Genomic DNA, 23,112 nt, shown 5'->3' with positions numbered 1-23,112 from the left:
TTTGGGAGAGAGAGAGAGAGAAGGGAGGGAAAAGGGGAGGAAGAGGAGAGGAGAGCTTGACAGTTTTTGATTGAGGAAAGAAAAGAGAAACTCCACTTTGATAGACACTACAACCGGACGACTACCAATCAATTCACTGACATTTTTTTCATGTCCCACTTACCCTGTTCTTCTGATAGATAATGGCCTTCCTTGATAGCTTCAATGCTTGCGTCTGGATCGTGTTGGTGGACACGGACTTGATCTGATTTACATGCCTAGGCACTGATTGCATTGGATGTATATCGAATGGACGCTTGTTATCAACGGTCAAAAACTTATCGGACGACACACTTAACCCAGTTAGACCAAGATGGACAATCATCGGCGTGTCGGTTGTATGGGGTATTGCACGGCACAAGTGACAAAAACACACGATCAACTTCCTGTATGGGTTGTCTTGGCTGTCAATGATCAGTCTCTAGGATGGCTTATCAGGTTGATAGGTCGGACATGCCCGGATCTGACTGTATTGGATGACAAGAACGCGTTGTGAGTGCGGGCGGGTGGGTACTGCTACAGTTGCCACATTATGGTTATCGCGTTGAGGACGGATATCAGAACACCCAAACCTCACTTCAACCTCACAATATAAAAATTTACCCGGCAGGATTTCAGCCACCAACTGATGGAAAGCAAGACTTCTCGAGACAAATAACGATATCTACCTATCAAGACGGCGATGTACTACGAATGAGGAAGTTACAAATGTCCCACGGATTATCGAAACCACAGTCGATGAGCTAAAAGGTCACTCACTGTACGATAACCTCGAACTTGCATACCTCGAACTGGCAAGCCACCCTCGAAAGCTTTACACCCGCATAGATTTGTGGTTCAACCTCTCTCCCGTTCAAAGTTTAATATGTCAAGAATTTCTTCTCTTTCAGTACCAAATGCTATCCTTCAAACAATACAATACACTTCGTTCCAAACCAGCTCGTAGTCGAGAAAGGGTTTCTGTGAGGAATGAATATCAACTTGTCGAAGTAAGAGTAAGTCTTATTTCTGATGATTCGGATTCTGGGAATGAAGCATTATTTTATTACCGATTGAAAGAGTTTGTAAGCCACGACGGCCCGCTCAAAAATATTGAGGATACAAGCTTTCATCAGTGACCGTATTGGAAAAGTCTTCAGAAATTAGCATAATTCAACGTAACTTGTTCTTATAGTTTCTAGTAGTGGACGCACGACATAGAAAGTGGAGGCGGATTATACACATTCATCATGATCTACCTCTCTGCTTCGAATTTTTATCCTACCCCGCTCAAGGTTTTCCTTAAAAAGGTTACTCAAAGATTTGTCCATCCATGATTGAGTTTAATAGAGAGACTTTAAGCTGCAAGTGCCGATTAAGGTTTGCAACGGCGTTGCCACTAATGACGCACCCAAGAGCTTCAACCATGATGTTATCATAGCTGGTAGATGTGTAGTTCACATTTGGAAGATCATCTTCAATCTTATGTTTGCTACTTGTTCTAATATGATTCGCAATTTTCGTCGCTCCCTCTATCGCCCTTGAGACGCATCACAACCTCAAAAACCATCAACATCCATCAGCATGGTGCAGGAAACTAATGTCGACTCCGAGGAGTCTTCTACAAACATATCCAAGACACAGGATTCGGTAATAGACTCTGAAGCTCGAGCAGGAGCAAATTCTCCAGGCCCGAATGAAAAAGACATCGAAACTGCCAATAATGACATTGGAAATGCCACCCAAGCTGGTGTACAAAACATCGAGGCCGTGTCAATGACCTGGACGACATGGTCTTTGATCATAGCATACATCGGGTAAATTTCTTGAGATGACATTGGTGGATCCTCGGCGTTCTGACAAAAATTTCAGTATGTTTCTTATCTCCTTCACCACTTCACTCGAATCACAAGTGGTCATGTCACTTTCTGTTTTTGCGACAAGCTCATTCAACAACCACTCTTTGATTTCAACAGTACTGGTCGTTCAAAGCGTCGTCATGGGTCAGTGAGCTCCGTAACTGCTGACCTTTTGTATATATGTATTGATTAAGGATAGCTGTTATTAAAGCGCCCATGGCCAAAACCGCGGATGTATTTGGTCGACTTGAAGCCTTCAGCATTTCGATCATTCTCGCCATTATCGGCGGCGCTACAATGGCCATATCCAACGACGTCCAAACTTATGCCGCAGCCCAGATATTCTATGCAGCTGGCTCCACCGGTCTTCAAATCCTCCAGCAAGTCTTCATTGCTGATACGACTAATCTCCTCAATCGTGCTTTATGGTCTAGTTTGCCGCAGATTCCATTCTTGATCACTGTTTGGATTGGTGCACCAATTGGAGACAAGATTCTTAAAACTACAACATGGAGATGGGGTTATGGCATATGGTGTATAATCTTGCCAGTCGTATTCTTACCATTGGCGTTGTCTTTATTCCTCAACAATAGAAAGGCAAAGAAGGCTGGCCTCACTGCCCCGTCGCCTTTAAAAAACTTGGGTCCGATTGCAACCATAAAAACTCTCTGGAACGACTTGGATATTGGAGGCATGATTCTGTTGAGTGCGGCGTTTGCGCTTATTCTGATTCCGCTCACTATTGCTTCTAAGGCCTCGAATGGATGGGCTAGCCCAGATATTATCGCAATGATCGTTCTAGGGGTTATTTGCCTTGTCAGCTTTCCTGTTTGGGAATCTGTCAAAAAGCTTGCACCGCATCCACTTATTCCCCTAGGTCTCTTGAAATCCCGTACATTCTGCGCAGGATGTGGCATTGGATTCTTCTACTTCAGTAAGTTTTACTCTGGTCTGTTAGCAAGCTCTCGTATTAATACTTCCAAGTGGCATTCTTCCTCTCGGTTCAACCATACTTCTACTCCTATCTTCTTGTCGTCCAAGATCTCTCTATTCCCGCTGCAGGCCACGTAACACAGGTGTTTTCTTTCACGGCAACCATTTCTTCTGTCATCATATCTTTTTTTATCAAGTACACCAAATACTACAAACCATACATTACAGCTGGTGCGCTTATCTACCTGATGGGCATCGGACTCATGTTTCATTACCGCAGAGAAAATTCATCTATCGCACAGATCATTGGCACGCAAATTGCTGTTGGTATCGGCGGAGGAATGCTCAACGTCCCAGCCCAACTCGCTGTCCAAGCTTCTGTCCCTAGTCATCAGAATGTCGCTGTCGCGACAGCCGTCTACTTGACTTGTGTAGAAATGGGTGGTGCTGTTGGAAGTGCCATTGCTGGCGTTATCTGGGGTCAAAATATTCCCAAGAAATTGGCCCAGTACTCATCCACTATCGATAGCAAGGCTGTTTACAATAGTATTACCAACGCTCTAGCGTATCCTATGGGAACACCCGAGAGAATTGCAATCAACAGGGCATATCAAGAGACTATGCAAAAATTGCTCATCGTGGCGCTCTGTGTGAGTGCACCGATTGTGGTTTTGTCTTTGGTGATTAAGAATGCCAAGTTGGATGCAGGAGAAGATAAGGTTAAGGGGAGAGTTATCGGAGGCACATTAGAGAAGAAAAATGAACCAATTTTGGTTTAATGTCTTCAAGAGACGAGGAAACGACATGATGAATAAGAATCTCAAAACAACCAAGATTAATTACGGAATTGGAGTTATATTAGATGGCTAGATATGGAGCTAAATAAGAAGAATATGTCAATAATAGTAAGACAATAACAGCCTCATGGTTGAATTCAATCGGATGAAGAAGCTTGAATGTATAAATTGTAATTGAAATGTGAGGGTATAGATTATGTATTGTGGGTGGCAGTGACGATGGCGGCGATAGTTGCTATACCAGTGTTGCGAAGGAAAAGCGGGTACAGAACATTGAGTGAATCTTTTTCAATTGATCTTCCCCTTTCACCTGGTTTCTTTTTCGGTTCTGGTGATTCAGCATACGGATGTAGCGATCTCATGCTTCATTCGGCTTCTTGTACACTTAACCAGGCTTCCCGTCCATTCGAAGAATAGTTTGACGATGAAAAGCTTCCAGGTCTCGAATTCGATTAAAATATTCCAACCAATGAAAGCTCACATGCAGTCTACTATGTTAATAGACGAGAACATATCCGTATAGGATAAACCCTATTCAGGGCCATCACTTCCTCCATAAAGACCGCATCAAAATCCCCTCAAGCCAAGTCGTCTACTCACAACACCAGCCAAGACACCAAATGCCGAACCCCCAAGATGTCCTGCATGGCCAACTCCCGGCTGCCACCCGTTATTAAGCGCCAAAATACTATAGACAGCTCCTCCTCCTACCAAAAACCATGCCGGAATTCCTATGGGTACGAACATAAATTGCCAAGACACGTTCGGATGTTTTACTGCCAACATGGTAATTAGGCCTGATAGACTGCCAGACGCACCGCAACCCCGATCTATAGAATTTATAGAGCTTTTGTTCTGGTTGAATGGAAGGCCGTGCTTCCATATGTATAGAGAGGCGAGGGAACATGTAACACCAGCGCCAGCCCAGATGGTTACGAAGGTGAGAGGGTTGACCAGAGGAGCCATGGCTAGCATACAATACATGTTCGCGAACAGATGGTAATATGTCTGGTGCATGAAGCTGTGGGTGATGAGTGTATGGATTCGTCCCTCATCAATATTCTGCTGGGAAAGAACGAAGTTTCTATCGAAATATTCTGGTGTGAGTTTAGGAATGAAATTGGGAAGGGGAAAATCAACGAATGGAGAACGGTTGTAGCTGAGGGTTACGAATGTACATCCTACAGCAATGACAATCGCAAGTGGGTAGCTAGAACGGGGTTTGCGGTATCTGATTGTCGGACTTGTATCGATGGGTTGGTGCTCATTTTGAGTATGTTGCGTATGTTTATTTTGATGTTTGCTTTTGGCATGTTGCTCCCGTTGTGCCCACTTGGAACCACGTGCTAATGGGGTAGATGAGAAGAAAGGGCGAGCGCCACTTGATGAGATAGCTTTCAGTAGAGGCGATTTGCGAAATACCGAATTCGGATTTACAAAGCTGAAGAACGAAGAATGGAAATCTCGAATGTGTATGCAGCCCAGAGGAATTTGACGAAACTACAGGTGGTTAGATACTAGCTTTCTTAGAACCATGGGTGGGGTGGACATGGTTTAACATACTATAGTTTGTGTAGCTGATCGTAACGTCGATTTCTGCATATGGAGGCCCAATGATCGTGATCCCACGAGAAAGACCATGGTGGGATAAACAAACTAATTGCCCTGACCTCTTATGTACCGTATCGTCTTATGATGAAGATGTTGTGATTAAATCGGAAGTCGTTAGCCAATATCAAATAATCCCCACCGCCTGCAAGAACAAGCATTCATATTTGGTAGAAGCGACGTGATTCATGAGTGGTGGAAGTTTAGCCATTCACGTGACAAATTCATGGCTTACTAATATTACTTGTCGTCTGTGGCTTGACGCCATGCAATCAAGATGCAGGTCTTCCATCTCATCATTTCTTCTGTTGTACATGTAAATTGACTGAGGAGAAGAGAAAACTACCTTTACGATACACCGCTCATTGCAATTGTGAATTTCATGCAAATCATGTTTTAAAGTTCCTGCAAATTAGATGCCGTCTGGCACTTCTGATGTACAATCAAGAATTTGATACCAGCCTTAGCCCAGCTCTGGACTCTCCCGAGAGGTGATTAGACGTTGATGATGCGGGGATATTCTGCACAATTCTCATTTTTTACGCCACTATCAACCGTCTAAACTAAAGTCTGACTGTGCTTATATGTGGGAAAACTGCCGGCTAAGTAGTGTGATGACTTCGATGCGTGGCACTTGTGCGATGTAGCCACTGAGATATTTTAACTCGATCACAACTTACTCTGACGGTATCAATACCCAAGTTACTACTAACTTTACCAAAAGAAAGGACTTTGCCAAGAAAGATAACCGCACAGCGAGGTTCACTTATTCGAAGGCGGGCTTCGTATCCTATACCCGATAGTCATACTCCAAGGATAGGACTGTCAGATAAAATGCCATTGATTGCAGTGAAAAAAGGTTGTGGATGTGTGTCGGCTTCTAGTTGTAGAATGCTGTTGTATGGAGTAAGCAATGCAAGTGCTTAGCTTTCGCCAATGAATTCAGGGGATATTGAGGGAGAATATTACACCTCAACAAGTATCATTCGATATCACTCATCAGACTTCAGATGCCTGTATCTGCATAAATGCATCTGCTCATGTCAAACCACCATATGATGTTTTCACTCGCATTGCCAAGAGTACCTAAAGCTTTCAACCGTCCGAAAGCATCCCATTCTTGAGTCTGGAAGCCGAAGAATCAGCTACTGGCCGGAGAGTTTCGAGGTAATTACACTTATAATCGTGACAGACGAGAAAGGAGACTAAAAATACCTGAAGTATTAATAGTGTTCAATGGCACTTATGATTACTCTTGCTATCAAACCCGCTAGGTTTACTCTTTTCAATATGCATTTTCTTTTTCTTGGAGTTCTTTCAACCTTTATTGTTCTTCAGTCATACATTGATGTCGTTGAAGCAGCTTCGTATCCGCCATATGCCCCCGATGCAGTAGATAAACTAGCAGCACAAGGTCTTGCGAAATTAGCGGCATATCAAGCTATACATTATCCACACAACACTTGCACGATCAAAAATGCCATAAAGCGTCGTGAATGGTAAGGTGACAATGATGTCCTGTTGCTCCCAGACCTAATCTTTTGCAGGAGCGATCTCTCAGGAGCGGATAGAATCGCATACACAAATGCTGTTCTTTGTTTACAGTCCAAAAAGCCCATCACGCCTTCTGAAGTGGTTCCGGGTGTTCGAAGTCGCTTTGATGACTTCGTTGCCGCGCATATGAATCAGAGCTTTACCATTCACGCTACGGTAGGTACATACTGTATCTGAGTATCCTGTAGTCCGAACTAATGATATAGGGCAATTTTCTGGGCTGGCACAGATATTATGTTCATACGTACGAAAAAGCACTCCGTGAAGAATGTGGATATAAAGGATATCAACCTGTGAGTCTTGAGTTCATTTGTCTTCCATCACCCACAATTGGTATTTCACGCGTCAAATGTCTCAAACCTTCCTGGGCCCTATGCTTTATACTTTCCCACAGTCTATCACTGACGAACGTCAGTATTGGAACTGGGGCAGATACGCCGATGACCCGATACACTCCCCTCTCTTTGACGGTAGTCCTACTAGCATGAGCGGCAATGGCTTGTACTACAACCACACTGGTGTTCCTATCAATCTCGCACCGGCGCCATTCGACATTATCCCGCCTGGTGTCGGGGGTGGATGCGTTACCACAGGCCCGTTCAAGAAGTATAACTCTTTGGTCATATTATGATATCAACATGCTAAATATTCTTGTAGTATGACTGTACACCTTGGCCCAGTCTTTGGAACAATATCCGGCACGCCAGTGAACCCACAAGCCGACGGCTTCGGTTACAATCCCCGTTGTCTACGCCGCGATGTCAACGTTCATAGTGCTGCTGTTACGAAAACCAACTATACTTACGACCTCATAACAAAACCCTCAAATGCAGATATATATTGGTTCCAGACTGTCATGCAAGGCTTGTTCAGTATAGGAGAATGGGGCGTTCATACTGGAGGGCATTTCACAGTGGGTGGTGATCCGGGCGGTGTAAGTGAATTTCCTCTCCGGACCCCTCCCTGAAGATCTAAAGTACTAACAATACATACATGTAGGACTTCTTTACATCTCCAGGCGACCCAGCTTTCTATCTTCATCACGGTATGATAGATAGAGTCTGGTGGATATGGCAACTTCAGGATTTAGCAAAGAGACAGAATGCCGTCTCAGGAACGATCACTTTGAGTAACGTCCCTCCTAGTAGAAACACCACCTTGGAGGATCTACAAGATATTGGATATAATGCGGGACCTGTGCCGTTGAAAGATTTGATGAACACACTAGGAGGGCTGAATGGAGAATTGTGTTACATTTACGTGTGATTCGACATAACCAACGTAGGTAAAGAAATACCATTATTTTGGGCATTAAATCGAGATCACATCTCAAGCACATAGATTGATATTCCAGAAAGATATGTCGAAATGTATATTCGGTACAGGTACAGGAATTGCATTCATTGAGATCGTTGAGTTCATCACTTGGCCGAGTACTGGTGGTACCTGATCTTTCTTTGTGTACAACTCAGTGATGGTGAAACATTCAGGGGCACATGGACTAATCTACAGGGAATCTACAGGGGCTTATCGACGAATTATCTTATCACATGCCATCTCCAAGTGCTTATCAGTCCCTTAGCACGCTTAATTTAGCACTTTACGTAGCTCACCTGCGTGCTATCTGAGCTTGAAGGTTCGAAGGGAAGGAATGCGCAGCAGCATGCTTCCTTTTCTTCTGTTCCATTAGAGTATATACAATAGAATACAATATAAATACAATACATATCCACTTCCATAATTGATTATCACCAAATACATTCTTACATTCTTACAACCCTTTTCCTCTCAATCAATCGATCAACGTACAATCATTTAGTCAGTCGGTCCAAAATGGCATCCAACACAACTTCTTCCGTCTCTTCTATTCGCAAGGTCATCTCCTTTGCAGGCGGTCTCCTATCACAAATACCAATAATCAATAACCCATCATCTGCTTCATCGGCCGTCGCAGCTCCTAGACCCTACATACCCTTTGGAAATGCACCGTCATGTCCATCAACCTCTCCTCTCTCCTGCCACAACAGCACCGCCGCTCCCGATTCTTGCTGCTTCGTCTATCCCGGAGGTCAACTTCTCCAGACTCAATTCTGGGATTACAGTCCTGCAATAGGGCCGGCTGATAGCTGGACTCTTCATGGCCTTTGGTTTGTTCATCTGCCATCAATTCTCACATCTTTAAAAGCTTACCAAGTCTCGTAGGCCTGATCTCTGCGATGGTTCCTATCCCACATATTGCCATAGTACTCCTCAATACTACAACATAACCTCCATCCTTACCGCCGCATCCCAAACCGATCTTCTCGCATATATGCATGAATATTGGCTCCCCAATCGAGGATCTGCCGAAACCTTTTGGGAACATGAAATGAACAAACATGGAACATGCGTAAACACCCTCGCGCCATCTTGCTATGGCGACAAATACGAGGCTGGTGATGAAGTCGTCGATTTCTTTACAAGGGCCGTGGGATTGTTCAAAGAGTTGGATACTTATAAAGCACTCGAGAAGGCCGGAATTGTCCCAAGTTATTCGGCTACGTACACCGAGGATCAGATACAGACGGCATTGACTGCAGTTACGGGAAGTGAGGTTGTATTGGGTTGTTCGAATGGTCGATTGAACCAAGCATGGTATAGCTTTAATGTTAAAGGAAGTTTGCAGTTGGGAGAATTTGTGGCTACGGCTCCAGCTGGAAAAGGTGGAAGAGGAACTTGTCCTAGAAAGGGGATTAAATACTTGCCCAAGAAGATATAATCGCGTTTCTGTATAACCGATTGATGCGGGCTAAATTGCTGCATTTGTATATCTAGGAAACCCCTAGAATTCGGCTGGGCTTTTGGATTCTATAAGATGGTTTCTTTTGATAGGGAATCGTATGGCATTGCATTGGATGGTATGTACTCTTAAGGTTCTACAGAAGAACTTGGTTGTACCGGACTGAAAAATTCGACCAATCAAATCCGGTATAAAGAAGGTGCTGGTATGAAGATGGTAAGGCATTAAGGCACCAACACTATGCGGCTTAAAATCATCAATTTCATTTTATACTAAAGTAGTTTAATATATTATCTTGTACTCTCCCTTGATCAGATTTAAGCTCTATTTCACACTTTTTCTTACATAGACTCTTGATTAGACTCATATCAGGAACGCCTTGCTATTCTTGATATTTAATTAGAATCTGATGTCACGGCGCTAGCTACATACTCTGTAGTTGTCTTAGTGCCTCAGGCATTGATCATTAGCGTGCCCTACTTCTTATAAGTATGTCCTCTCTCTTCCATAGCCCTTCTACCCTTATGGTACAATATAAGTCTTTACCCGTACCATGACATCTGAATAGTTTCAAGAGCTTTAAAATCATTAACAATCGATTTCTTTAGCTTTATACTTTATTGAGCTTTATATCATGCTATTGTATCATTATGCCTCCTTTTCCTGTATTTAAAGTCCTGCTATTATACTCTTAAGTCTTTCTTTTGTTGCTTTGTTGAATTGATTCGAGGACTATAGTGATCGACTCTTTTCAGTTTTTTTCGATGACAATAATAATAATGCTATATTCGAAGATTCACCCCTCTTAGTATACAGTATATTAATCAATAATAAGGGTTTACACCAGAATTTAGTCAATGTAGTTCGGTATTCCGGTTTTTATCGAAATTCCGGTATTTCCATATAAATCTCGATAAAAATGTGAAAAAAGTTCGGCATGTTCAAGTTTCCGGTATGTCCTAGTCCGGTATAGCCAAGTTTTTCTATAGATGTGGAATTGAAGGCACCTTACGGAAGTCTCAACGACTCCCCCCCCCCAATTACCTGCTTTGTCTGATGATCTGATGACCCGGCAGTGAATAATCTTTATTTTTTGCACCCTGTCACGTTTACTCGGAACAAAATAGTCTCGGCATTGATGAGTTCAGATATCATACAAGCATTATTGATTGGTTTTCGGGCATCTTGAAAGAGACCTAGCCAATACTCTTATGTCGGCTTCATCATTTGCATATGCGCGTGGGTCATTTCGTTGTCACACACATGTAGGGAGTTTCTGAATTGTCCAATAGTATCGGACGTATTTATTATTTGAAGATCTTATCACTCCGGTGTCCGCAATGGAAAGGAGAACGGGTATCTGACAGCCCGAGATGGTGGGTCTCTGCAGATTCCCCATCTTCTTGGTTCTTATATTTATTTCTTTATGGACTCCTCTATTTTGGTGAAGCATTGTGTTCGTGTATATCCTCGAGGGAATCAATCTCGAAATTCATGGACAAAATGTTGGTTCCAATCATTGCTGTCTTGTTATCCTACGTTGTATATGGAATAATATGGCGTCTATACTTCAGTCCAATTGCCAAGTTCCCCGGACCAAAGTTGGCTGCTATTTCCATGCTCTATGAACTATATCATGATATTGTTTTGGGAGGAAAGTATACCTTCAAAATCAAAGAGTTGCATGAGAAATATGGTAAGTCCTTTCTTCCTATTGCTTAACATGAACTTGATACTTCCCAAATAGGACCCATAATACGTATCAATCCCTGGGAGCTTCACATCAATGATCCAGACTATTACGACGAATTGTATGCCGCTGGTGGGAAGAGGCGCGATAAATATGCTTACTTTACCAAGCAATTTGGTAATTCCGAATCGATGATTGGCACTGTCTCACACGATCACCATCGTGTTCGTCGAGGAGCTATGAGCCGTTATTTCTCCAAAGCCAGTGTGTTCCGCCTCGAATCCATGATTCAGAAACATGTAGATTCACTTGTTCATCGGCTCCGTTCATATAAAGATACTAAGAAACCGGTTAATCTCTCGTGGGCCTTTTCGTGCTATACTTTTGATGTCATTTCAGAATATGCGTTGGGAAAAACAGGTGGTTCCATTGAGAATTCTGACGATTTCCATACGGATTTTCGTGATGCGATTGAAAATATTGGTTACATATCACATGTTACAAAGCAGTTCCCTTGGATTTTCACGTTGATGCAGTGTATGCCGTTGTCGTTGACAAGGTTTCTTGATTCGAAAACTGTTAGTGTTGTGGAATTTCAAATGGTGAGCATACAATTGTTTACCTTTCTGACATTGTAGGCGTTGACTGGATTCTAGGGATTGAAAGCTCAGATTGGTGCTATCATCAATGGAAAAGACACTAATCATGAACGTTCCTCCCAACTGACAATCTTCCACGAAATTCTCTCCAGTGATCTTCCCCCAAACGAGAAATCACTAGTCCGTCTCTCGCAAGAAGGACAAACAGTCATCGGAGCCGGTACTGAAACAACTGCTTGGACCTTATCTGTTATTGCTTACCATGTCCTCGCGAACCCTGATATTCTATCGAAGCTTCTTGCCGAGATGGAGGGAAAGAACGGATTAAAGGAATTAGAACAGTTGCCTTATTTGACAGCTGTGATACAAGAGGGGCTGAGATTAAGTTTTGGAGTTGCGGCACATTTGCAAAGAATATCCCCGGATCAAGTGTTGAAGTTTCATGAGTGGGAAATTCCCTCTGGTGTATGTCTTCCTCCTGATTCTTTTTTTTCTTCTCTTTTCTCCCCCAAGATTTTTGGCTCAAATCGCACTTCTACAATGAAAGGCTTCTCGATTCTTGAATATGATTAGAAGATTCAAATCATTTGAATATTGTGAAAGTTCACATCAACCCAATCAATCCAAATTATCATCCTTGTCCCCCTCCCTTCCATCACTTCGCAAAAGTTAACACCACTAGACCCCTGTATCCATGACCTCCTACCTCCAACATCTCGACCCACGCATATTCCCCTCCCCCAACACATTCTCACCAGACCGCTTCCTCGAAAACCCATCTCTATCGAAATACATTGTAAGTTTCAGCAAAGGATCGCGTCAATGTTTAGGTATTAATTTAGCATGGGCGGAGTTGTATTTATGTGTTAAGGGTGTCTATGGAGAGTTAAATTGTGGAGATGGAAGTTTGGCGTTGCATGACACGAATGTAGGGGATGTGGAGTGTACGAGTGATTATTTTTTGCCGGCGAGTAGTGGGAGGGGAGTGAGGATTTTGGTTGGGTAGTTGGGTCATCATATGACACCTACGAACAAATGGTATCATATACCTAGTCTAGAAAACACACCCTTTGCGACATATAAAAATCTTCCTTAAGAACCTTTGACGTTCGATGATGACTGGATCGTGGGCAAGAGTAGATGTAATTTTGTCTATCTAACTGTACTGGTGGAAATAATTTGTAACTATTTGTCACGCTCAAACTAAATAGAAACTGAACTAGTGATCAACAAATGGTATCCATCTCATTCTCCTCCGCTCTGTTTCACTCCCTCCAAAGTTCCCTCTTCCAATGTCTGCTCACTCCTCTCCAAATTTTCAACACCTAAGCTTTTCTCTTAAACTCGAGCTGCGCCGCCGGGTTCGGATGAATTAAATTACCAAGAACAATGTTTCCTGGTCTCTCACCTCCCTTCATCTCTGTATCCCCAATATTTCTAAAGTCCCAATTTCTCAACAATTCTACCATAACTACTTTGAGTTCAACTCCTGCAAAGAAACGACCTGGACATGCGTGGTTACCTATTTGGATATTAGCTATTGATACCAGGGGAGATTCTCTGTTCTCAAGACTGGATGTAGGTGAAGTTGACAGGAGATTCAAAAGCATGTGAGAGATAATGGGAGATAGGGAACACATACCATGACCAAAATTCATAGAATCCTTACTCGTTGTCACATATTGATATTTGGATTCATTTCCCGGAGTCTCACGTAGTGAAGAAAAGCGGAAGGGAGAGAAAACATTGGGAGGATCGAGTTTGGGCATAGTAGAAGGATCGTGTGGAAGCGAAGAGACGTTGGGGCCTGCCAAGTTGACTGCATGGGAATCGTATACTACGCTTGTTCCCTTGGGGATAGTGTGGCCGGTGGAAAGGTGAAGGGGAGCGGTTGTTACGCGGAGACTTGCGGCTGGTATTTGTTAGTTTGTTTTCTTTTGTACACTACATCATATCTTGATGTAGATTGGAAGAAATAATGCTCAACATACTCATACTAGGGGGACTCAGCCTCTGACTCTCTTTTAAGAGACTATCCAATTTCTTTAGTTTTGTTAATGACTGCTTTTTTAAACATTCCTTTCCGCTGCCATCAACTTCAAATCCATCTTCTGCGATCACCTGTTCGATTTCTTCGCGGAGAGGTGCGATAAATTCCGGATGGGAAGCGAGATCTAATAAGATGTGACAAATAGCCGAACTCGTTGTGTGAATTGAAGCGAATGATAGAGTCAACTGGTTTACGGCCAAGCTGTAAGGATTCTCTCTAAGTTCCGGACTTGTGTGCTTCATCATCCAACTAACAAACGCTCCCTGGTCATCTTCAAATTCATCACCCGATTCCCCGCCCAGTCCTTTTCCGTCTCTAAACCTCCGAATACATCCATCGATAAGCGGTTTCAACAGCTCTGCTGCCTTGTTCGTATGCGATTGAACCTTCTTAATTTCTGGCAGGAATGGTGCTACAAGATATCTCGTCCATGCCGACCATTTAACCGCAGCATTCTTCGCTTTTATACAATCTGTTGTATAATTAATACTAGTTTGAAGCCACTCTTCATTTCGGCTAAGAGGTCTTCCCACAAAGACTCTCCCACTAATTAGGGCTACGATCCTTAGTACCTTCTGAAGCAAAACCACTTTGGTCCAAGACTCGCATGGGCCAAATTCTGTATCCAGTGCAAAGTGTAGTTCGTCTTGGAGAGGACCCGCAGTTGATGCAACATGACGAGTCAAATCAGTCTTCACAGTTTTGACGACGGCAGGTGCATTCCTGCCGAATTTGGTGTGGGCTGTGAGGAAAATGCGTTCAATTTCCTTGTGGAAGGAAACTTTTTCTTCGGGGAGGAGGCGGACTTCATCGTTAGTGCAATGGGGTAGAACAACCATGGGAGGATCGCTGGGGAGGATGAATGGAGTGTTAGGGTACTAATTTGTGAGTTAATACGGGGATACCAAGGGAGGATCAGCTGATAGAGATGTTCCTACTTTGACCGATCCTTCAAGTAATGCCTCTTGCCAATTGATAGAACCTGGTTTTCCCACGATTGGAAAATCTAACTTTTGGGGTCGAGAAAGTATGGTTTTAATAAAATAGGCTAGAATAACCAACGCCAAAGCACCTAAGAATAGTGGTGACATAGCTATGGGTTTGCTTTCATCAAAAAGTGCTGCCGACATCTTGAAAGATATTCATATAGCTCAATTCTGAACTTTGATCGATGAGAAAGTGCGAAGATGGTTCCAATCAGTTGAATTGGAAGCAACGGTTATATGTTTAGCAGCCGATGTAAAATGTGGCTGTATATCCTTAACTCCAATAATTCGTATATCTTCAGTAGTTGTAACGCCAAAAACTGAAAGCTAAGACTGAAACCAATTACCTGAAGCTCATCCCAAGCTTTCTAGTTACCAAACAAAGGCCATGGAAACAAGGATATATAAAGATTGAAGGATCCAAAATTCATGTCCTTTATGAGAGCGCAGAAGACTTATGTACTCGTGTATATTCTTCCCATCTCAACCCTTTCCTGCCTTCTTTCTATCTCCCTCCATTGAAAAATAATCAAACTCGGCGATCGACAAGCAAGAGGTGATACCCACCTGCTATGCATATCCTCAGTCAATCTGTCATCTCACACAGACGAATAAAAACAACCGCGTCCATTTCAATCCACATCTCCTACTCCAGTACTCAAGCCGTTTATCTTCTCTTTCCCTGAAACTCCCGACCTACAAAGTCGTCATCATCAAATAACCTTATCCTATTTGCTGATAACAAGCACACAATTCTGCAAATAGCAGTTTGGGTGGGTATGTATGCGCATAAAGTGGATAAGGACAAAAGCTTATTCATTCGACATTTGAACCTTCATCGGAATGCCGAGCAGTTCTTGCAGATCATACGTCGTTCGAGTATAACTTCATCGCATCCCTTGTAACTATTTTTTCGGCATTGGAGTTACCCAGTCACTGCCAGGAGCCTTATAACTTCCAAGGTCCATGCAGTCACTGTCGTGTCTGGTCTTCATATCAAGAGTTGATTTGACGGACAAGCTCGGACAATGTAAACGTTCAGCCGGAGAATTTGTTACAATGTCCAATTGACAAGTGTGTTGTGGTACACAACGCAGGTCTCTTCCAAAAAGCGAATTTCGAAACTTTTGGGATTTTTCGAATTAATGATCAAGCAAAAGTTGTTTAAAAAATGCCGAGATTATATGGAAGAAAAGCGGGACGGGCGTATACTCTACCTCCCCCTCCAACACCTAATAATGCTTATCAAAAGATCTCTCCTCGTACTGCGGAAGAGGCACTCATGCACCGAAGAAGGCATTTTCAACCTAATATGTGTGCAGCACACATACCGTTGATACACCGTTGATATACCATTGATATACCGTTGATTCGCCGTCGATATACCTTCGATGCACCGTTAATGTGCACGATAATGAGGGGAATCGGAACCATGGGATCGCGATTGATTCTTCATCGCAACGATGTCTTAGAATAAGGTTTGGATCGTTGTACAATGAGGGAATTATCCCTACGTCTCCTGGCTCATCAATAATACCTTCCTATGATCTGATATGTTGAATTTCACAAAGGGTTTGTGTGAGCTTTCCATGCATAGTTTGCCTGTTCACTAGATGGGCTTTGCTCTTATGACGAGCATGGAATCGTAAGCAAAGAATGCCTTCATGTAACCACAGACTATTCTTATCCTTGTTCGGACATTGGAGAATATAAACTGTTCCGTATCCGATACATATCCTCTTCCATGCCTCCCATGAAATTACAGGATAAGGTTAAAGCTTGTTTATGTAACATAAATATGAAGATCTTAAAGCCGTGTCATGCAACGCAACTGCATGTCTATCTATATATGCAGCTATCCATTCACTCAAGTAGTAACTCGATATGTGAATTAATGAGTCGAAATAATTCACATTCTCAGAACAACTCAGGATTGTGCACGACCACGAATCAGAGACCAACGCAACCTCGTCTAATAACATCTACTCCCTACACCCCCTCAACCTCAACTTCCCCCTCGGATCCCCCAAGTCCCGGGCATCCGCTGCAAGTGCAAAGCTGACTACAGAGTGCATCTTCCCTCCTCTCTCCTGTCCTCCAAGACGCCTCTCCTTTCCTTCCCGTCCCCAACAAAGTTCAAACTACCGGAACTCTAGAGCCCAAACTAAGGCTTGAATCAACATCAATATATCTGTTTCAAATTTTCATAGATCCTATTCTTCTACATCATGTCATGTCATGCCAATGCCATACCCCCATCGCCCGCACCCATACATCGCCCACCCATTCACCCCTCCATCTCATACTTCACACACGCGACCCCGCTACAGAACGAAGAAACTACTTCAACTCCCTCCCCAAATGACAACTACATATATCTCTTCAATCCATCCATTCATCTACTCATCTCTCGCACTCACACATCTCACACCCTATACACCAGCTTGCTCGCATGAAGACAAGAAGATCACCTCACCCCCACCTCGCCCTATCTCACCTCGTCTTGCCTCCCAATGAATAACTGCCGTATACGTATCCCTCCAATATCTACTCACGCCCTTCCATCTACACCCATCCGCCTTTTTCCCCCCTTCTTTCCCGTCCTCTTTCCTATTTTCCCTTCAGCAAAGCCCACGCATCACACCCCGCCCCCGAAAATTCAAGAAGCACTTGAAGAGGGATATCTACCTACCTGCCCACCCATCTAACTACCTTACTCAGTCATGCACAACCACTCACCTACCTAGTCCATACCCATACAAGGATATTTTCCATGATATTACATTACCCCGCATATACATTGTTATAAAGATTCCAAGATATCAAAAAATCAAGATACACGTATAAATACACATATGGACTCCCTACCGAGGGAGGTTTGCAGGTAGAGAGGCAAGACAATGCGATTGCATCTCTCGCAAACAGAAATGCAGATACAGATACAAACGCCGACGTACAACAACACATAAAATGTCATTTTGATCTCATTTTGATCTCATCGAGATCTACCTACCTACCTGCCTACCTAGCCAACTACTCAACTACCCAACTTCACCATCGGAGCTTCCAACTCCTCCTGCGATCCAACCCTGGTATACAAATCATATCACATCACATCATCTGAACATTTCGACAACGCACAATAAACAGATATCTTCGAAGACGAAGTTTCATTTAGCATAGATGAGTATGTATTGCATTGCATGGATTGTACATGTGAAAAATTTCGTACCTGATATGTAGATAAATAAGTGCAAGCATACCTATCTACCCGATACATACCCAGTGCGAGATATACAATTCATCATCTACTGCCTGTTTGAAATCAATCAATTGACCCATGCCACGCCACGCTACTTCACTTCACTTCACACCACACCACACCACACCACACCAAACATACTCCCTATAAATCCCATGCGTGAAATATAGACTATGATCCAGCCTACAGCTCTTTGCTCAATCATGTAACCAAGCCGAGCCAAAGCTCAGAGCGCCCTTAAAAAAAGACAATGCCGCCCCATTCCCCATACCATGCTTATGATCATCTATCCTCATTCGTCATGTTACCATGACGTAGAAATCGATGATTCATCCATAAAACGCCAAAAGATATGCAATTGTAAAGAATACACACATAAATACACCACAAGTCCCATTTCCCTACGTTGTATGCTCCCATCGCCCAGTATGCTTGTTTCCCGGTCCTGGCATCATGTGCTTGAGTTTCCCTAAATGGCAGATGCTAACTCTTCTGATTTTCTCCCTCTGCCTCCATCAAATCATCCATCATCATCCTTTCACTCATACTCTTTGGGGTTCCAGAAAAACTACCCACTCCTCCACTTGTTCTATAACTCAAGACATCGCTTGCGTCAAGTCCACTGCGGCCATTGACACTTCCAACAAATGAATTCATAGCACCCATTGACGCGGCACTGGCATGCACTGCGTCATTGACAACCGGCATACTGAATGGACGACCTTTGTAAGAACCAACGATTCCATGTGCAGGAGCAGGAGCTGTTGTTACTTTCTTATTACTGAAATTATTAGGAATTGGACGAGCAGGAGATTTAGAAAGTTCGACATTGTCAGGACTTTCTTCGATACTTGGCGAAGTAGGTTCTTCTGTATCCGATTCATTTTCTTCATCTTTAGGACGGCTTCCAAGACTTGGATTTTCATCAAAGGAAAATAAATCCTCCTGTTCATCATCCTGAAAGGTCAAGCTGGTTGATTTCTCATCACCCTTTCCCCTAGGTTCCATAGTCTCCAGTGTAAGTGGTTTGCTTGGCGATTTCATCTGCAAAGGGGAAATTGCGGGTTCTGGGTTCTCATTCTTTTTCGGGGATAGAATGCTCGCAGATTGTTTGTTATAACTCCTCATTTGTCGCAAAGATGGCATATCCAACATATCATCATCCGATAGAACACCTGCATCGTCCTCCGGTAGAGCCTCTATATGTTCCACTTGAGCTTGTGGTTCGGGCTGTGGTATTTTCGTCGGTATGGAGACTGGTGGGATATTTTCGTCTCGAGGTGCGATAGGAGTTGGTCTAGAATCGAAGTAATTGGTAGTATAACCATCATCTTCCAAAGTATCAACCGAAGCCGATCCATCTGGCGGAGCAACGACGGTGGTCCATTGCGTTCCATCATCCTCTAGAGGACCTCTCGATAAGGCTCGTAATGCCTGTGAGGAAGATATTCTTTTTGGTGGTGGCGCATCGATATCCTCGACCATTTCTGAACCAGCCTCATCATCTGAATCGTCTGAGAAGGAAGGTGGAAGCATTGGCTCCAATTCTTTGGGCGATGCTGTTGGTAAGACCTCTTCTCCTTCCACATCAAAACGAACCCTTCGAGGACTTGTATTCTTTGAACTTGTAGATGTTCTTCGTAAAGCGCTTCTGCGACGTGGTCCATCACTACTACTATTGGATGCGATCGAAATTTCATCGGTATTTTTTCGTTTGGGTATCGAAGGACTTCTGGGATCTGGAGAAGCATTCAAAGATCTAGTATCTGTACTTGCATCAACAAGCGACTGTGATTGCGATGAGGTGTCCATTTGTATATCCTTTGACTTATTATTGAGTTCAGCATTCGAATTCGATTTTCGCTCGTATCGACTGTTGGAATCTAACAATGGCAGATAACTTGGTGTGAAGACTCCTGTGAATTCCTTCTCTCGCGCATGTGGACTTCTCGGACGCTCTTCCTCTTCTTCTGCTACTAACTTCTTCGTATTATTAGGAATTAGAGACGCCGAGGTACCGAAACCTAATTGTGACTCCATTGCCGTGGAAATTCCGTTGGTCATCACATTTGAGTTCTCATGCGGCGTGCTGGTGATTGCGATTGTGTTGTTACCATTGGAAATGGGATTATGACTGGAGCTGGGATTGTTGTTGCCTGTGGCTATATCTGTACCTGTATCTGTACCTGTGCCTGTGCCTGTGTTTGTAATTTTGGCGCATGAGTCCAGGTTATCGATATTTTCGGCGAATGGATAAAGAGCCTTATAATTCTTTAATTCTTCGGCAATCATTCTTGACACTGTCTGGGAAATGTTTGGAGAGACATTCTTTAATAAATCCTCTTCATACTTAATATATTCCTTCTTCATACCCTTTCGATATAAATCAACCTTATGATCAAGCTCGGTAAGCTTGTTAGACAGCTCCCTTACGAGCTTGCTTGCTTCGTCCATGATCTGCAGGAGTCTTTTTGCTTATTCCAAACGTCTAGAAGGCGAAAAAAACCAGAGTTGGGTTTTTTGGGTGAGATTTGCGATGACGGTTGGTGGTGGGAAGAATTGAAGAGAATCGGTGAGAATTGAGGAAGATGATGGAATTGATAGGTCAATTGATCTTTTCAATACATTCTCATATACTCTAGGACTGCTTGGAAGGAAGAAGAGGAGGTGGAGGTGGAGGAGAGGAGGAGGAGAAGGAGGACGAGGACGAAGAGGTATGAAAGTAATGATAGAAAGGAAGGATAGATTTGAGGCCCAAAATAATAGAAAGGTAGAAGGTTAGATTATTACCGATGATATAATCCAATTGATGTAAAAAGTAATTTGTTGTAATCGGTTGTAACTTGTGGAGTATTACTTTAATTACTACTTTATTGCTTTATTATCTTCTTCTTCTTCTTCTTCTTCTTCTTCTCTCTCCCTCTTTCAGTCTTTCTCGCTCGCGCTCTCTCTCTCTTTCGGATGCCGAGTTATTGAAACGAATGTATGTATGATATGTATCTCTGTACATGCATATCACACATATATCACTGACGATTAGGAAAGATTTTTTTTTATTAAGACGCGGCTTGAAGTCGGTGAAAAAGGATAGTTAGCAACAGACTAGAGAGTCTAGCTTGAATAGTTTCAAAAATTTACTTCAAAACCAGGAACAGACATCAATCATTGGTAGGTACTGACAGGTGTTATCAATTGAATTGTGCTTTTTGAATGCTTTAAATCAGGTCAGGCCATATTACTGTACACTTGGGCACTCATCTTGTTTTCTCACATTGATCTTGAATATGAACATGTCCTCCTCAGTCATGAACTCATGAACTTTCAATCAACCGATTTCCATTTATCTTCAAATCTCACACACTTTATCTGTCAATTGGTGGAGGATTCGAAGATTTATGGAGTCTTCACATCAGTCTAGACAATTATTGCGCGTCAAATGGTTCTAGATCAACAAGATATTCATAGATACAATGGGCTTTATGGGTCTACCACTCGTATAAGAGTTCCTCAGGGATCAACAAAGAGTGAGTCAGTCTTTCTCGACGTGAGCTCGAGGGGGTGACTTCTTTGAAATATCTGATATACTGTGTACTTTCCTCAACACGAATCACATCACTACAGGATATACGATACAATTGGAGAGACTCGTCAATGATTTGGTTAGAAGCATCGTGGCATGACGAAAGTGGAAAGTATAAAGCTTCGAGTTGAAGAGAGAAGAGAGAAGAGAGAAGAGAGAAGAGAGAAGAGAGTCTTGTTGATATTTATCCTATCCCTCCCTTTGTAGTCGATTCCCTTCAATCGAACAAGGTTCAATTGCTATTGTTCTTCCAGATAGGTAACAGGTAGATCCAATCTTTACTACACGTCTACCATCTATCTGTGCTGTGGTATCCCTTCAAGATCTAGTAACTTTTCAACATGCGATTCAGCTTTCTTCATCATCCTATCATATACATCTTCTATATGGTTACTGTGAAATAGATTATGCTGTCCTACATATTTTCCAAAATCTCCTCAGCCCAGCCGACACCGGCATGAATTCTGATATTGATCGATCGACTGCAGTGTTCATCACACCGACGTTATACCAGCCAGTAATCCAATACGCTGTTTGCACTGAGAGTCAGATTTCCAACCAACCTTAGAAATTAAGAATTTAACCTTGAAAGTAGACCATGCATTTGTGCATTGATACAAGGGGTCAGCATTTCTTGGTATCTTCCGTTAAGTATCACGTGTTGGGGTACACTTTTCTTATCGCGATGGATCTTGACTGATTACTACTCTGTGAAGTACGAGAGTATCCAGGTACTGCTGTACATCTCATATCAGACTTCATATCTACGCACGTTGTACTGACCGCAAAGCTTCATGGGGAGGCGGGGGTTTCTTCTTACCTTCCTCTCTGACCAAAACTTCATCCATATTTTGAAGTCACTCATCAAGGAACACTACCTACGTGGCCCAAGTACCGGAGTAAAATGTCCAAATATTGATTGTTTGGCCCCCAAGTACTATGGGCACGAGACTTGCAATAATACTCTTTGGTCAAGATCAACAGTTGTATCCTTGATGAGTAGTCCATTGGTTCACCAATTATTGTGGCAGAAGGGGACATTATTTGACATTCTCTTCCGAACTCTGTTAATCTTTTGGTAGATTGAAATTCTCCTTTTGATAGTTGCCTCGGCTTCATCAAGTTTTTTGGGTCATTCTTCACAAGCAATTGAAATCAGTACTTTCAATGTTTCATTAATCCTTTCAACTTTCGGAAGCTTACGGATGATGACCCTTTGTACCACAATTCTCTTCATTGTACATTCCATCTGCCCTATCGAATCCTAAATCAGTCATATTAATACCGTCAGATGAGCATCTGAGATGCTGTACCTGATCGTATATTTGCGTATACTTGCAGCCAATACTCAAGCGAGCATGGAAATAAATTCCCGTTCGATGTTTGATATACCAATC

At 42.8% G+C, this 23,112-nt stretch overlaps 7 protein-coding genes across 7 annotated transcripts; 4 read left to right on the top strand and 3 right to left on the bottom strand.

Moving 5' to 3' along the window:
* Positions 1-1,602: 1,602 nt before the first annotated feature.
* Positions 1,603-3,589, top strand: Bfra_007974 (putative siderochrome-iron transporter protein; the record flags this gene model as incomplete). The annotated part of the gene is made up of 4 exons (XM_037338340.1): positions 1,603-1,835; positions 1,891-2,021; positions 2,077-2,811; positions 2,862-3,589. 4 exons carry the CDS (start codon positions 1,603-1,605, stop codon positions 3,587-3,589), a joined length of 1,827 nt encoding a protein of 608 aa, XP_037190403.1.
* A 585-nt stretch (positions 3,590-4,174) lies between these two features.
* Bfra_007973 (putative phosphatidylinositol phospholipase c protein) lies at positions 4,175-5,248 on the bottom strand (the record flags this gene model as incomplete). Its single annotated transcript, XM_037338339.1, has 2 exons — positions 4,175-5,107; positions 5,171-5,248. The coding sequence occupies 2 exons, from the start codon at positions 5,246-5,248 to the stop codon at positions 4,175-4,177; spliced, it is 1,011 nt and encodes a 336-aa protein (XP_037190402.1).
* A 1,257-nt stretch (positions 5,249-6,505) lies between these two features.
* Positions 6,506-8,035, top strand: Bfra_007972 (putative tyrosinase central domain protein; the record flags this gene model as incomplete). The annotated part of the gene is made up of 6 exons (XM_037338338.1): positions 6,506-6,714; positions 6,763-6,925; positions 6,976-7,062; positions 7,164-7,375; positions 7,427-7,703; positions 7,769-8,035. The coding sequence occupies 6 exons, from the start codon at positions 6,506-6,508 to the stop codon at positions 8,033-8,035; spliced, it is 1,215 nt and encodes a 404-aa protein (XP_037190401.1).
* Positions 8,036-8,602: 567 nt separating this feature from the next.
* On the top strand, positions 8,603-9,527 carry Bfra_007971 (putative ribonuclease trv protein; the record flags this gene model as incomplete). The annotated part of the gene is made up of 2 exons (XM_037338337.1): positions 8,603-8,916; positions 8,972-9,527. 2 exons carry the CDS (start codon positions 8,603-8,605, stop codon positions 9,525-9,527), a joined length of 870 nt encoding a protein of 289 aa, XP_037190400.1.
* Positions 9,528-11,051: 1,524 nt separating this feature from the next.
* Positions 11,052-12,843, top strand: Bfra_007970 (putative cytochrome p450 protein; the record flags this gene model as incomplete). The annotated part of the gene is made up of 4 exons (XM_037338336.1): positions 11,052-11,244; positions 11,296-11,840; positions 11,895-12,302; positions 12,520-12,843. The coding sequence occupies 4 exons, from the start codon at positions 11,052-11,054 to the stop codon at positions 12,841-12,843; spliced, it is 1,470 nt and encodes a 489-aa protein (XP_037190399.1).
* A 319-nt stretch (positions 12,844-13,162) lies between these two features.
* On the bottom strand, positions 13,163-15,017 carry Bfra_007969 (putative cytochrome p450 monooxygenase protein; the record flags this gene model as incomplete). The annotated part of the gene is made up of 4 exons (XM_037338335.1): positions 13,163-13,359; positions 13,480-13,749; positions 13,829-14,765; positions 14,826-15,017. The coding sequence occupies 4 exons, from the start codon at positions 15,015-15,017 to the stop codon at positions 13,163-13,165; spliced, it is 1,596 nt and encodes a 531-aa protein (XP_037190398.1).
* Positions 15,018-18,618: 3,601 nt separating this feature from the next.
* On the bottom strand, positions 18,619-20,589 carry Bfra_007968 (uncharacterized protein; the record flags this gene model as incomplete). The annotated part of the gene is made up of 1 exon (XM_037338334.1): positions 18,619-20,589. One exon carries the CDS (start codon positions 20,587-20,589, stop codon positions 18,619-18,621), a length of 1,971 nt encoding a protein of 656 aa, XP_037190397.1.
* Between the last annotated feature and the right edge of the window lie 2,523 nt (positions 20,590-23,112).

The sequence above is a fragment of the Botrytis fragariae genome (assembly GCF_013461495.1).
Source record: "Botrytis fragariae strain BVB16 chromosome Unknown tig00000112, whole genome shotgun sequence".
Lineage (NCBI taxonomy): Eukaryota > Fungi > Ascomycota > Leotiomycetes > Helotiales > Sclerotiniaceae > Botrytis > Botrytis fragariae.
Note: the sequence above shows the minus strand (reverse complement) of the source record. Positions and strands in the feature narration are given on the sequence as shown.